Here is a 16,350-nt window from a genome sequence, read left to right on the forward strand (position 1 = left end):
TTCGTTCCTCATAATACCATCCTCTCAGTGATTGCCTGCTTTTTTGTGAGAGGAGTGAACCACGGCCACCGATATATAGAAGGCTTGTTAACTGAAATATTTCTGCAGGCAATGTAGGTAAGATCTGTCAAACTATCACTGTCGATACTATATGAGGCATTTAAAAAAAAAAAAGGTTTAAACCATGTTAAAAAAGAAAATAAAAGGAACCCAATTCGATTAATAATAAAACTGAACTTTATACAATATACAAGATAAATATTATGTAAAATTACGTAGTTTTAAAACAGTATACAATTTAATACTGATAAAACTGAATTATGAATTTAGGGAACAAACAATTAAAGAAACATATTAAACACAAGCATTTCTTGGCCTTCGAAAAAAATCACAGTGTTCTGTTCTGATGCGTTCGTCATAATACCATCCTCTCAGTCATTGCCTGTTTTTCTTTTTGTTTTTTGTTTTGTGAGAGGGGGTGATACTCATTATGATCATGAAAATAGCGGTGGCAATATGTAACTATCTCTCTTTTAGTGATATCATCTCATTTATAAAACTCACTACCTCTGCCTGTCTGTCTTCGTTTTTTTTTTTCAAACTCTATCTCCTCCACGACGGTAGGTTACACAGTGGCGCAAAGAGGGTCAAATGATTGCATTTTTTTTTTTGTGGATCGTTTTTATGGGTCTTCACCCGGGTAAAATAGTCACTTCGAAGTCAAAATAGTTGCTAAGCAGTCAAAATTGGAAAAAAAAATTGAAATTGGCGAGCGTAATCGACTTAAACTGCTCTTCTACGCCTGCGCAACTATATATACATGTGTACATTAATTTTTACCTATTTTTATCCGACTGACAATGACTCACACGGTAACATCTCAGGCTGGAACAAAATTTTGCTTTCAGCTTCAATTTCCTTTTCGATTCTTGCTGATGGCACTCAAGTCATATATATATATATATATATATATATATATATATATATATATATATATATAAATATATATATATATATATATATATTACTTTTGAAATCATGACTAAATATTAGGTAGAATATTATATGAAATAATCGATAAATAATTGATTCTATAATAGTATATACAAAATATGGATAAATTAAACTATATTTAAACCTATTTTACGACCGGACAACTCCCGCTGGTTTAATATATAAATCAAGTTCGTCGGATTTTCAGTGTTAAACCTAAATAGCAATTAATCTAATAAATTGAATTTTTATTCTGACTATCCATTCCCGCTTGTTTTTGTACTATGTTCTTTAAAATTAAAAATAAACATTCAAATCAGTAAAAAAAAAAAATACTTATTCCATCGCGGAAGATTGGTAAAACAGAGACATTTTTATATTATTACACAAAAAGCTCAAATCCTTTCTTTCCTCTGCTGTGAGCTTTTCATTGAATGTTTATTCTTCTATCTTGCTTTTTGCGTGTGTTTCGTTAATTAAATAATTAATTTGATCGCTTGTTGTAAATGATTTTTTAATCATATCACAATTTAGTTAGAAACTTAAGATTATAAAAATAAAACTAATAATAAAATTATAATATGAGGTTCCTGTGCAATGCTGCAAATCCCCGTTAATTTAATTCACAAAACTCAGTAGGTGTGTTTGTCTTCATTTTTTCAAAGTGCATCTCTACAGAGATGCAAGATCAAATGATTGCATTTTTCGTGGACCATTCTTTTCTGGCATTTTAGCCAATAAAAATAGCTGCTAAGGGGTAAAAATTGAAATAAATTGGAACTTGGCAAGTGTAAGTCACCTTAAAATGCTCTTGTAAAGATGTGCAAATCTACGTTTATACGTTAAAGTCGGTTTATTTTTTAACTATTTCTTATCCATCTGACGGTAGCTCAAACGGTTACTACTAAGAGTGGAGCACTGAATGATTTGGTTTCGATTGTAGCTGATGACACCAAAGTTATATTTTTTTACTTTTAAAATCACTACTATATATTGGGTACAATATAATAATCAATAGAGAATTGTCTCTATATTAATAAATACGAAATGTGCATAAATTAACGTATCATAGTTAAGCATATTTTAAGATCAGACAACGCCAGGCGTCCTGCTAGTGCGATGTAAGATTAAAAACTAATTTGCTAGTAGACAGCTAAAATATAACAAGAGAAAAATTGGTGAAGCAAATAAACTGACCATTGAATGAAATCCAGGTTTTTGATGACACCATTTGCAATCAACATCCAGTGGTTGTACTGACCGGCGGTATTCAATTGTGGCCCGTAGGGCTTTTTCAGCCACATCGAGTTGCCAATCACGAGCTTTCAAGAAACGACACAGCCTGTAAAAAAAAAAAAAAAAATAATAATAATAATAATAATAATAATAATAATAATAATTTGATTTCTACTGAAATAAGGTTATAGAAAATATATAGGTTATCTCCTCTTGGTTAAGAAGTCAGCCAGAAGAAGGCGATTCGATGCAGGAGTGAAGCGAACTTTGAATAAGAACCAGTAAAAAGAACCATGTTGGACACTGAGAGAAATAGGCAGAACCTATAATGCAGGACGTCTCGTTGCCTCAATTAAAAAATGTCCTGAACTAATGCAGTTAAGTCTTGAATAAACTTGGACAAAAATTACAAGATTTGAAGCCATACAAGCTCAAAATGTCAGTAAATATACATGCTGCTAGTAACGTAAGACTATTTTTGGCCTAAACTAAATTCAGATTGATTACGCCATCACATTACTTTATCCGTTGCGCCAGAACAAAAGAACAAAATATTGATCTATCACCGATAATCAAAACATAATAATAATAATAATAATAATAATAATAATAATAATAATAATAATAATAATAATAATCACCGAACCTAAAGCTTATGAAAAATTCTTGGTAAAATTGTTTATTACAAAAAAAAGGAAGGTCATAACTAGGGCTGTGACAACAGCATATTCTTTTTATTGTTTTGACTCTTGAGTATATATCCGTTAGTATCTTATATGTTTATATATAGACGGATCTGGTTCTCGGCTGATTAAGTGTGTCTTACTGTATCGGATATATACCCGAGAGTCAAAAGAATGAAAAGAATATGCTGTTGTCACAGCCCTAGTCATAACAATTAAACGACAGTCACTCGTAGGAAAAAAAAAAGATGTAAGCGGTACACAGAAAATAACACACATGTTATTGCATTACTATATTGATATTGGGTACAATATAATAATCAATTGAGTATTGGCTCTATAATAATAATAATAATAATAATAATAATAATAATAATATCTAAATCAATGATCTCCCAAATAATATTGTACGTCATTTGTCGACATATATGCTGACGATACTACCATTTATTGTAACAAAGGCCAACGACGACCAAGATCTCTTTGTCTCTCTTTTCCGACCTTGAGTATGTCGTGCAATGAGACAAAAAGTGCCTGGTTAATTTTAACACACCAAAACTAAGCCTTTATCTCGTCACCATAAACGCTCTGACCCCCACTTTGCCCCAATTGATATGAATGTCTCTTGTATAAAAGAAGGTCCCTACTTTGACAAGCTTTTGGGTCTAATCTTCACTCCTGACCGAAAATAAAAGACCTATATCAAATCTTCAAGTTTTTGTGAATATATTAGCAAAGAATGCAAAGGAGATAGGGTTAGAAATAAACCCAGAGAAAACAGAATGTATGTCTACAGCTAAATTACAGTTTAACCTAAACATGACTATTCGCAGTAAACCCATCAAACGTCACCCAATTCATTTATTTAGGGCATAAACTAACTTTCTCCAGTGATCAAGAGACGATATTGAAACACAAAATCGGTTGGGTTGAGCGGCTTTCCAAAAACACAGCACCATTCTAAAATCAAAAAATGGTGTTAAAGTTTAATTTATGTTCACCGGTAATTTTATATCATCTTGATTGTATCACATGGACTAAACAACTAGCCAATCGCATTGAGGTGTTTTAAAATCACGTAATGCGTTTCATTACGGGACATCACCTGACCAATAAAAACAAAATGTCTACTCTCCGTCACACTACTTCTCTACCCTCTCTATTTGATATAATCAAAAGTAAAACTCTTAAACGTTTTGGTCATGTCAAACGATCAACCACTGGCCTGTCAAAGTTATGATTTGAGGATATATTAGAATGTAAAAGAAGCAGAGTAAAGTCAAGAAGGTGGAGAGAAAATGTTTTGGATCGGACATCTCTCAACAGTCGGATGTCCATCAACCAACTTGCCCTGGATTGGAAGGAATGGCAAAAAATAAGTCACGTGTATTAATGATTTGCATCACATTCAGATCGCAAAGTGTTTGGATACAAATATATTTTGGTTTTCGTTTGTTTGTGATGGCGTTTGCGTGTATGTTTGTGTGTGTTTGTACATGTATGTGTCTATGTGGTATGTGAGCGTGTATCTGTACTTGTGTGTGTGTGTGTTTGTGTGTCTTTGTGAGTGGTGTGTGTGGTGTGTATGTGTGCTTGTGTGTGTGGTGTGTATGTATGGTATATGTGTGTGTGTATATGTGTGCATATGTTTGTGTCGTATGTGTGCGCAGTATGTGTGTGTGTGTGTGTGTGTGTGTGTGTGTGTGTGTGTGTGTGTGTGTGTGTGTGTGTGTGTGTGTGCATATGTTTGCGGTATATGTACGTTTGTATGTTTGTGTATTTTGTTAATCAGATCAGAGCAACCTTCGTTTGCTATCGGCTATAATACAACCATCGTCACGTCCATCTGTGGAAAAAGACGAGAGAGATAACATTGAAACAAAAGAACAGTCTGGCCAGTAGCAATAAACAAACATTGTTGATAAATATTTGATTTCAAAGAGTAGTCACGTTCTGGACTCCTTCTCCTCCTCTTTCTCCTCCTCTTCTTCTTCTTCTTCATCATTATCATTATCATTATCATCAGCAGCAGCACGTTCTCCTTTACGACAGAATACGATCTTACATTTCTGAATTTTTGAGATGAGGATTAAGAATTCATATCGTTTGGATTCATTGGACTACTCATTTTTGCAACGTTTCGGTTGATGTAACCCTCGACCTTCTTAAGATGTACCTTACCGAACTCGAGATTCTACACGGAATTTTGAAAGGAAACTTTATTTAATCCACATGGTAGCATGCTCTCGCTCTGTCAGCCATGACCGAGTAAAAGTCGTAAGTAATTTCGAATTACGACTTCTATCCGGTCATGGCCGACAGAACGAGAGCATGCTACATCCGTGGACTAAATAAACGGTTCTGTGCAGATTCCTGAGTTCGATAGAATGATTCCCCAGTTCGATAGGAATATTCCCGAGTTCGACAAGATACATCTGAAAATAATCGGACGTTACATCGGCCGAAATGTTGTGAAGATAAGAACAGAAGTCCAGATGATCCAGAATGCAATCTATCATGCAATTCTTTCAAAGACACCATACTAATAAGTCCTAGCCTGATAAATAGATGGCGCGACTAACACGAAAATCCATATGATTTTTATAAAGTACTACCCTTCAAATAGCACGTGTCATAATTTGAGTGTAACTGGATTATTAATTTACAGAGTACAGTTATTTAATCGAAGCTACTGTTGCAAAATTTTAAAACCATGGATAAGTCTGAATTTCGTGTGTTGACAAAGCATCGCTTTCTGATAGGAAAAATACTGTTCACGCAAAACAATGACGTCATAAGTGTTATTAAAATTGTAGCACCGTCGAAAACAACAGTTAGGAGGTTGTATGATAACTTTAAACGCAGCCATACAGATACAGACAATACTGAACGCTTTCGTTGCCCAAATTCGGGAGTTTTCCCAGAAAACATTTTAAACAGTCCACAAACTCGTATTAATTGATCCTAATTTACAGATGCGTGATATAGCAGAAAAAGTTGAAGATATAATAAGTAGTGTATTCATATTTTTACATGTATATTTGTTGATAATAAAGCTGTTCAAAGTGGGTGCCGCGTTTGTTCGCAGGCGATCGAATCAAGTCGGCAAATCATTGCGTTGTTTGCAACAGTTTCAATGCAACAAAAAGATGTTTATTTTTGCGTCAATATGTGACAATGAATAAAACATGGATCCAGAACCAAATCGGCAGTCAGCTGAGCGGAAAGCAGCAGAAGAAAGCCGTCTAAAGCGACCAAAGACGCAGCCATAATTAGGCAAGATTTTGAACTTCGTATTCTGGAATGTGCAAGGTATGTTTTTCATCAATTACCTCCTGAAAAGAAGAACCATTAATAGCAAACATTGTGTAGCATTATTGTTGCGTCAAAGAAAAATCATTCAAAACGGACAGAAATAAAGAATAAAAAGGGCTCTTTCACCACGACAATGCACTATGTCATAAACCGATCGCAAGATGGCAAAACTATATAAATTGTGCTTGGAATTACGTCCTCATCCGCCATATTCTCAATATATAGGCTCCAGCGACTTTTGGCTGCTTGCAGACCACAAAATAATTCCACCGGGAATGACGAACTGATATCGGAACATAAAGCGTATTTTAGGAGCAAGGAAAATCCTTCTACAAAACAAAAACAAATAAAAAAAACGGCATCGATTGTGAAAGAAGTGTTAGAATCAGTGTATCACGTGAGAAGGAAATTTATCGATAAATAAAGTTAAAGTTTGACTACGTGTTGCTGCTTTATTAGTTAGGTTTATTTGGACTTATTGAGTGATGTGTTGCTTTGTTTAGCTGACTGATTCATATGGAAGTCCAGGGGCATACAAATACCACGTCATCTTCCTATTAGGTTATCTCTTTTTCTGCATCCTTCCACCATTTATTCTAGACATATTTGTTCGCACCAACTGATCTTGTTTGTCCGTAAAGTCTTAACACTTACCATTTATAATATAAATCTCACCTGTCTGTTTACTTGTATGTATGTATGTATGTATGTATGTATGTATGTATGTATGTATGTATGTTTATGTCAGGTCATGTTATATGCTACTGGTACCATATAACCCAGTATTACCTGTCTCATGGTCGGGTCACCGGCGACTAAACTGGTTCCCCCACCAGACTTGTTTGGTGAGGAGGGTGGCTAGTCTCCCTGAAGGATTAAAACCAAGACATTCCAAAGAGCGAATGAACCCTATTTTTCGAGGTCGACGGCCAACTAGCACCGTGCGTGTATGTATGTGTGTGTTGAGGTGGAGAGGGCTCCCGTAAGACGTGGTGACGGCAACCTTTCTAGGAGAAGCAAATCTCTGATTTAACAAAACTATAAAGCGGGAGATCAATATCCGCATTAAGCTGGTCTGCAGTTTAATTTGTTGCTGGCTATCTTGCTCTTGCTTGTTGCTGGATCTCAACATTTTGAACCGAGAGAGAGACTTAGCTGTCGTACAAAGCTAAGACTCTGTAACATCATCTGTGTATAGATACTCCCTCAGACATTTGTCTATTAAAATGGTCCTGTGGCGATGGAAGTCATTTTTGGGCTCATGGACTTTTAAGTGTCTCAGGGAGTGGCACTCGTCTGACAAGATATAACAAGATGTTGCAATCATCATCATGTATGTATGTATGCCTAATACTTTCGACAGAGGCGACGGATTTTCGCAAGATTGGTATCGTTTTGAATCCCAACCCTTCGGACGACAAATATCGAAAAATTGGCCAAAAACATTAATTCCTTCCCTCTCAACTAGGAACTTTTCTACAAGGAGAGGCTGCTTTTTTCGTCGATATTTTCGAAAGTTATCCCCTCTTTTCGATTGGCTAGCCTTAATTTAAACCTTCGCTACTTCCGGTTTTGTGATAGGCGCAACGGCATGGACGTCACGTTTGTTTTGCTTTGTTTTTTGTATTTTATTTCATGTTCTTTTCCTCCTTCGCAGTACAGGTTCGAGCCTGCCTGCCTGCTAATTTTTTTTTTTTTTTTTTGCTCAGCACACACCTCAAAACACCCTGGCAACGCCTGGGACTCAGGCTAGTTTAACTATAAAGGATATGGACGTGAGCTTCATCGTTACTTAAAAAAAACTTTAATTTTTCTAACTACCCCCCCCCATTTTCTATCTATCTATCTATCTATCTATCTTTCTATCTATCTATTTTGTTTAACTGACTGATTCTGAAGTTAAGAAACATGCGATGTCATGTTCTTGCTGGTTAACTCCTTTTATGCATCCTTCTACTATATATTCTAGACATAGTGTAGAATACGATCTATCGTGTCTTAGTTGTCGCCAAGACCGCCTGCCCCCCCCCTTACTTTGCTTAGCTTATTCATGGGTCAGGAAGTGATCTTTTAAACCAACGCATTTCAGGTGAAAACATTATTCCATACTTAAATGTCATGTCGAAATGATCCAACAGAATATGTGCTAGATGTATTTTTAACAAAAGTCACGTACAATTATGGTCTGTTTAAAAACGGCCCCTTAATTTAAGTCAATTTAAGTTAAGTCAATTTAATTTAAGGGAGGTGAGTCAGTTTGTCATACTGAATTGGTCTCACAACTCTTCCGCATTAAAACACACAATAAAACTCGATAATTCAATAAATTCTATTTTACTTATAATTATTTTTGTACTGGATCATTTTTCGTAATTTTTGGAATTTATACTAATTTCCAAGTGGCACATGAGTAATAACGTTTTTTTCTTGGTTTTTGTAATAAATGAGAGAAGCCGCGTTTCACCCTTAAAATAAAATCAACTACGATCACATTCGTAACTTTATAAAGACAAGAAATAATTACAAAAAAAAAACGAAGAAAAAAACGAAGAAAAAAAACGAAGAGTCTTAGTAAGCATTCAGTCGACAGGCACATCCTAGACTGTTTGGCGACAATTAAAGGTAATCTAGACCAAATATGATTCTATTACGTAAGACATGGACAGGTCTATTTTCGTATGTAATTGAAATAAGTCACGACTAATAACGGACGTTGGCTTTCGTAGACCGTAAGTGAAAGTCGCGCATGCGCACAATCAGTCATACATACCACCGAAACAAAAGCGTTCTAGCGCAAATTGTTTGCAAAGCGTTAAGCTCATTTGACGACGCAAAGCATGTTCTTATGGATTCATTGTTTCTGCCGTACAAAGCTAAGACTCTGTAACATCATCTGTGTATAGATACTCCCTCAGGCATTTGTCTATAAAAGTGGTCCTGTGGCGATGGAAAAGTTGTGATGAGTGGAGGCTTAAAATGCTGGAAGCATGTAATAATTGATCTTAATGATCGTCTTCAGTGTCATGCTTGCTTGAGCGTGTGAATTCACCGGTAGGACTAAAAATAAAAGTCATTTTTGGGCTAATAGACTTTAAGTATCTGAGGGAGTGGCACTCGTCTGACAAGACGTTGCAATCATCATGTGTATAGGTAAGTCTGTATATATATATCTGAACTATTGAAATGGGTTTTCTCATATATAGGAGAATAACAATAATTGTATATATTACCAGAGAGTATATGCGTATGTTTATGTATAAATCTATGTATGTATATGTACGCCTATGTTAACTATAATAATACGCGATTTCATCTAAAGGGGTTACCACACCACCGAGGATAGAAGGCACCTTATTAAATAAAATTTATTAAATAAAATGTGTTTAATAAAATTTTATTAAATTAAATAAATTTTATTAAATAAAGTTTTTGTGTATGTACCTCTATGACTATATATTTATACGTTAGAGGTAAGCAGGTATCCGTTATGTGCATTTGTATATGTGTAGATGTATACGTGTGTGTGTATGGATATCTATATATCTATGTATCTCATATTTATATTTATATGTATATGTGTCTATGCCCGTATATATATATATGTGTGTGTATATATATGTGTGTATATATATGTGTATATATATATATGTGTGTGTGTGTATATATATATATATGTGTGTGTGTATATATATTAAGTAATGTGATTGATAATTTAAAATTTAAAAATCAAATTATAATTAAATTAAAAATCCGTTTCATAAGAAGGAACAACAACAAAATCAATTATCTGTACGATCGTTTTGGAAAACAATGCTTTTTATTGTGGTATACATCAAGTTATGTACAATAATTACATATAGTTTTTTAATAAGCAAGGTCTCCTCGTCAGCAAATTTTGAAGGGTTTTTATTGAATTTAAAAGACACCATAAATAAACCTAGCATTAAAAGTAAGGCAGATGAATCTGAAAAAATTGAAATAAAAGGTCTGGATTTAAAATTTATAAGAAAATTAATATGGGTTAGAGATAGAAATAAGTAGAGAAAAATATATATTTGAATTTACATAATAAATTTGCTTTAAAAATATATAGAGATATTTACCTTTTAATTTTTCGCTTTTTGAAATCAGGAACTATGGTTAAAATACTCATTTAGATGTTTTCTATAGCTTTTTATCTTATTGAATGATGAATTTTGAAAGGGAGGGGGGACGCTCGTGCAGTAAATTATTTCCGTTAGCGTATTTTTGATTTAAAGACGCTACGGTTTATATATAGAGAATGTTGCTTGTGCAAGTACATATTTTAAGGGGAGATAATTGTCATATTTTCTTTACTTTATTTATTATATATATTATTGAAAGGTGTATCCAATTGGAGTCTAGAGATTTTTAAGGTTCCCAATTAACAGTTTTATTAGTACTAGTATAATAATAGGGATAGTATATAATATACAGGGGTGTATGGCTATTTATGTTAAGAATCTGTATAGATATAACTATGTGTATGAGTATCTATGTAGATTGTATGGTTATGCGTTTACGTTTAATGTAAATGTATTTAACTGTATATAGACATTATGTATACGTGTATGTATGTTTATTATGTATATATATGTACGCGAGTTTATCAGAGTAATGATTTTTGTACATGGATTTATGTATATTTATACGTGCTTGAATTTTGTATTTATTTTGTTTGATACTTTAATTTATCATTTATATTTCTGTGCTTATGTATAAGTTGGAATATAACAAACGTGTGTATCCACTCCTGAGTGTGTATACATACATACATACATACATATATATATGTGTGTGTGTGTGTGTGTGTGTGTGTGTGTGTGTGTGTGTGTGTGTGTGTGTGTGTGTGTGTGTGTCTGAATGTTTGGCTTCTAGAATAGAATGTGTATGTAAACGAAGAATGCCGGCCTAATCCCACTGAGTAGCCACCGAAAATATATATGCTCTTTTGACCACCGGCCAGGCGAGACAAAATGTCTGGTCTCTCAAGCACGTTATAACGCAAGACCAAAGAACAAGAAAGATAAAAATAAGGGGTTAAGATAGGAAAGATAAAAACCTGTGAAGAATGGATCGTTCAAGTACCTCCTACACATAAACCCTACCCTCCAGCCATATTAGGTGACAAGATTTGTAATTTTGTAAACGAAGAAAAGTTTTTTGTGTCTTGAAATGCAAGTTTTCGAAGATAATTCGTGGCCTGACGACGTAATCTCCCTAGAACGGGTGATTACAGAAACATGTATGCACATATGTAGCCATCAATGTTTATATAAAATATTTAATACACATTATATATATATATATATATATATACGCATGCGTACAAAAGCACTTTAAGCTGACTTACGCCTGTTAAGTTCCAATTTTTTCCATTTTGACCCCTTAGTAGCTATTTTTACTCGTTAAAAACGCATAAAACAACAGTCCACACGCAAAAAAAATACAATCATTTGCTCAGCTTCGCAGCGCTCTGCAACCTTGTGTCTGGATGGAGATGCATTTTGCAAAAAAAAAAGGAGTAGCAAACAGACAGACAAACCTAGTGAGTTTTATCAATTAAATATGGAATATGCTTGCATATAAAGATGGAGGAAAAAATGGAACATTAAAAAGTACAGGTAATGTATTTTGGTGATAGTGACGTCTACGAAAAGTGTGAAGGACAATGTTTACAATCAATATATATTGGCGAATGATAAAGATGGATGCTATGAATGGGTCACCAGGTGGTACGTCATAATAAAAATATAAGCAACAAACAAAAAAAGAAATTTTAAAAGAAAACTTGTTTATACAAGGAATAAGTATATAAACATTATTTTCAGTAAACGAAAATACCCATAGTGAAAACACCTGATTTGGTAATGAATGTTGAGTACGTAAGAACAACTCAAAATGGTCATAATATAAATAGTAAGTATATATGCGAGTATTTGGCAGCGTAGCATTGTGTATGTGAGTTGATTTACTTTGTTCTTGTTAGTGCGTGTATAGCTGTGAGTAGCAATTCGTTTCTGTTCACCTTATTCTTGCTATAATATGCCGGTGACACTGGATTGCCTTGCTGATAGTCGATTTAGGAAATTGGCTATTATTATTAAAAGCTTAAATGTTAGAAAAAGAATATTATTTATTTATTTATTTTTGTTAACGGTTACGTAGGAAAAGGTATACGGAGAGAATGTTTTGAAAGAAAGGGATGTTTTGTTAAAATATTTGTTTACTTAGAAACAAAACAAATAAAAGAAAATAATATATAGGATGTTCGAACTAATATATAGGATATTCGGAACTTTACATTTGGGAAAATCGGTACAAAAGTGTAACAATTAAAAAATGAAATTTGCTAGGTGACGTTCAAACGACGGCATCACGAATACGCAAGCGTAACGTAATAGCTATTGGTACATGTTTTAACTTTTAGCCTTGCAGCAAACATGTCTTCATAGCTCAGGCATTAACGCCAAAGGAAAAAGTAAATCGAAAGCTAAACTTTTTGGGGTTTTGATTCTCAGTGATTGCGCACGAGTCATTTTTCTATTTTTTATTTTAAATAATTATTATATATTTGTCCAAAGAGCCAGATACGTCCAAGGATGGAATACTGTTGCCACATATGGGCAGGAGCTGGTAGAAAAGACTTGTCCTGCCTTGATAAGGTTCAAAATAGACTTCGTGGCCTGGTGGGAGATGTCCTTTTCTCTTCGCTGCAACCTCTATCTCACAGAAGAGATGTTGCGAGTTTGTCTCTGCTTTATCGTTATTTTCATGGAAAGTGTTCGACTGAGCTTCAATCTATGGTGTCCCCTCGCCAAACTTTGACAAGAAACACTAGACTAGCTAAAAACATCATCAATAATTTTCCCCACTCTTTATCTGTGCCTAAACCTAAACATAGATTCCATGATCAAAGCTTCTTTCTTAGAACTGCACGCCTGTGGAATTGTCTTCCGTTTTCCTGCTTTCCAGCTGTCTATAATATGGTTGTCTTCAAGTCCAACGTGAACAAGTTTCTGATGAGCCGTTCCACTTAAGTTAACAAATTTACCGAACTTCCATTACTATTGATTACTATATTGTCCTTTTGACTACTCTACACTCTTTAACCCTTATCCTTGAGTGGCCGATCGACCTTGATAAGTGGTGACGCCTATGTAAAAAAAAAATATGATAATAAATCCAAAAGCTGCATTAATCAAACTATCATATTTAAGCGTATTTTACGTCTGGGCAATGCCGGGCTGCCTGCTAGATTAAGTACATAAACTAGTTTACGTTCTAATCGCTTTACAACCGGTTCCTCTCCAATTGCGGTCATAAGTCGAAGACCTGTAGTTGCTTTCACTAACGACGACTTCATTTATTTGTAGCAAAGTAGTAGGCCGGCTCTAAATGATTCCGACAGACTCTGACGGTCAAATTATTATTTACTCTAGAAACAAACAAAAATATATAGCAAAAAACAAACAAACTAATACTTATAGCATTCTTGAGTTAACAAACAATTCATTTTAAAATCGATTTATTAATATATATATATATATATATATATATATATATATATATATATATATATATATAAGAAAAAAAAAACAAAAGAGAAGCAAATACGAGTCAGACATTTTTTATCTACTTAAAAGAAAGGGAAAAACAGGAAGTGTGCCAGCAGTATTTCCTGCTGCGCAACTCGAAATCTACTTCCGGTCACTAGCACAACAGATCTGTTGTCGCTGTGCTAACCAAACTTGATATTCTGCAAAGTATTTTTTTTTAATTATTTTCTGCCGGAAGATGTTGCCTGTCCGTTATTTGTTACTGACCAGCAGCTTGGTTCGACTAATAGCTCGATAATTCTGGCTAAAAATGGCACGCGTTGTTTTTCATCGATTCGTTTTCTAAACATGTATTTACAGATGTATGTACTTAGACTGACCAATTCAAGTTTAGATTAACTAAGATAAAGGCCGAAGCGAGGACAGACGTATTTTTTTGTACTATTACCTAGCATGGATAACTTGCTTTGCCCGGGGCATCGGTGTAACATGTTTATAATAAAACATCTATTTCTCTTTCTCTCAACCCCCTTCTCACCCCTCTCTTTCTTCTCCATCCATCACACGCACGCGCGTGCACACGCACGCGCGTACACACTCACACGATTTCGTATTCACTATTACAAAGTCAATTCTATATTGATTATTATATTGGATCTAATACATAATAGTGGCGCTCGGCGATGCCCATTCGTAAAATACGCTTAAATACGATATTTTAATTCATGTAGATTTCGTATTTATTATTGTATAATCAATACACTATTGATTATTATATTGTACCCTATATATACTAGTGATTTCAAATTTAAAAAAAAAAATGACTTTGGGTGCCATAAGCTAAATTCGAAACCAAAACATTTAATTGTCCAGCGTTAGCCGTTGCGGTTTGAACTATTGTCAGGTGGAAAAGAAAACGTTAAAATTTGACTAACTGTAACGTATAAATGTATATTTGCGCATGCGTACAAGAGCATTTTAAGTTTAATTAGTCGCACTAATTCCATGTTTTTTTTCATTTGGATTAATTAGCAGTTATTTTTATCGTCTAAAGACCAAATCGAATTTAATACAAAGGTCCAAAAACCCTATATATCAAGTTAGTAGACAAAAAATTCAGAGAGGAGTTTGGTATAGACCATTCCTCAGAGAGAAAGACGAGGTCACTTTATATATATATATATATATATATATATATATATATTTCTATTTTATATATATATATTCTATTTTATATATATATATATATATATATATATATATATATATATATATATATATATTATTTTTAAAAACAGTAATCTCCGGACACGCATGTTTCGGAGCGCTACTCGTCTTCAGCGTAGCTTGACTGTTGTTAGGACTCGAACGCCGTACCTTATGCATTTCAGTCCAGCGCCCTAACCCATTATGCTATGATGCCATAGACAATTTACTGCTTAGTTTTTTATCGTTTATCTGTTTACGTAGTTTTTGTTTGTTGATTAGGGCGCTGGACTGAAATAGATAAGCTCCGGGGTTAGAATCCCAACAACAGTCAAGCTATGCTGAAGAGGAGTAAGGCTCTGAAACACGCGTGCCCGTAGATTACTGTTTTTTAAAATAATAAATAAATAAAAAAATACGTCAAAATAAACAATGGGCGACTTTCTAAGAAAAACACCGGATCTCCGAGGCGGAGACGTTAACCTTTACATCACTCTGAAAAACACATTTAGTATCAGCGGAGGTAAAAATAACTATTCAAACTCCCATTTTAAAGAAAAACATTTTACGAAAACATCTGAAGAGAGCACACCCTAAGCTCGAAACGCGTTATAAAAATATTTTAAAATAAAAATATGATGAAAACCTTTTAAAAAAACCACAATTGTTGATGGCTACACTCTTTTAATATATATATATATATATATATATATATATATATATATATATATATATATATATATATATATATATATATTTAAAAGAGTGTAGCCATCAACAATTGTGGTTTTTACTAAAGGTTTTCATCATACTCCCTACTGCGTGAGCGACGTCTTCGCTGGCTGGGCCATGTGCGCAGGATGGATGATGGGCGCATCCCTAAAAACCTTCTCTATGGCGAGCTTTCCTCAGGCTCAAGAAAGAGGGGGCGACCCCACCTTCGCTACAGGGATGTCTGCAAGCGTGACATGAAGGCTCTCTCGGTGGACAGGAATACATGGGAAGCCTCTGCAGCTGACAGAACTGCCTGGAGGAAAATGATACGCCAGGGGATTATCATCAGCGAGAGGACCCTCCATGTTGAAAATGCTGCAAAGAGAGCTAGGAGAAGAGCGAGTGTACAGGCGGAACAGCCGGACGAAGCGGCAAATTGCATAACAACCTTCGTATGTCAAGGCTGTGGCAGACTATGCAAATCAAGAATTGGTCTCTACAGTCACACAAAAGGATGCAAACAGGCAACATCTTAATACGGCGCTGATCCATAGTCGTTTCGACTGACGGATGCCACACACACACATATATATATATATATATATATATATATATATATATAT

General features: G+C 34.4%; 1 protein-coding gene across 2 annotated transcripts in view; it reads right to left on the reverse strand.

Moving 5' to 3' along the window:
• Positions 1-16,350, reverse strand: part of LOC145297795 (phosphatidylinositol transfer protein 3-like) — a 169,482-nt gene that overhangs the window by 7,967 nt on the left and 145,165 nt on the right. For both annotated transcript variants that reach the window (XM_080144080.1, XM_080144081.1), the window contains exon 3: positions 2,191-2,335. In XM_080144080.1, coding sequence (XP_080000206.1) covers positions 2,191-2,335 — 145 coding nt within the window. The remainder of the gene's footprint in view (positions 1-2,190; positions 2,336-16,350) is intronic.

Source organism: Euprymna scolopes, chromosome 18 (assembly GCF_053919585.1).
Source record: "Euprymna scolopes isolate OS-2025 chromosome 18, ASM5391958v1, whole genome shotgun sequence".
Taxonomy (NCBI): domain Eukaryota; kingdom Metazoa; phylum Mollusca; class Cephalopoda; order Sepiida; family Sepiolidae; genus Euprymna; species Euprymna scolopes.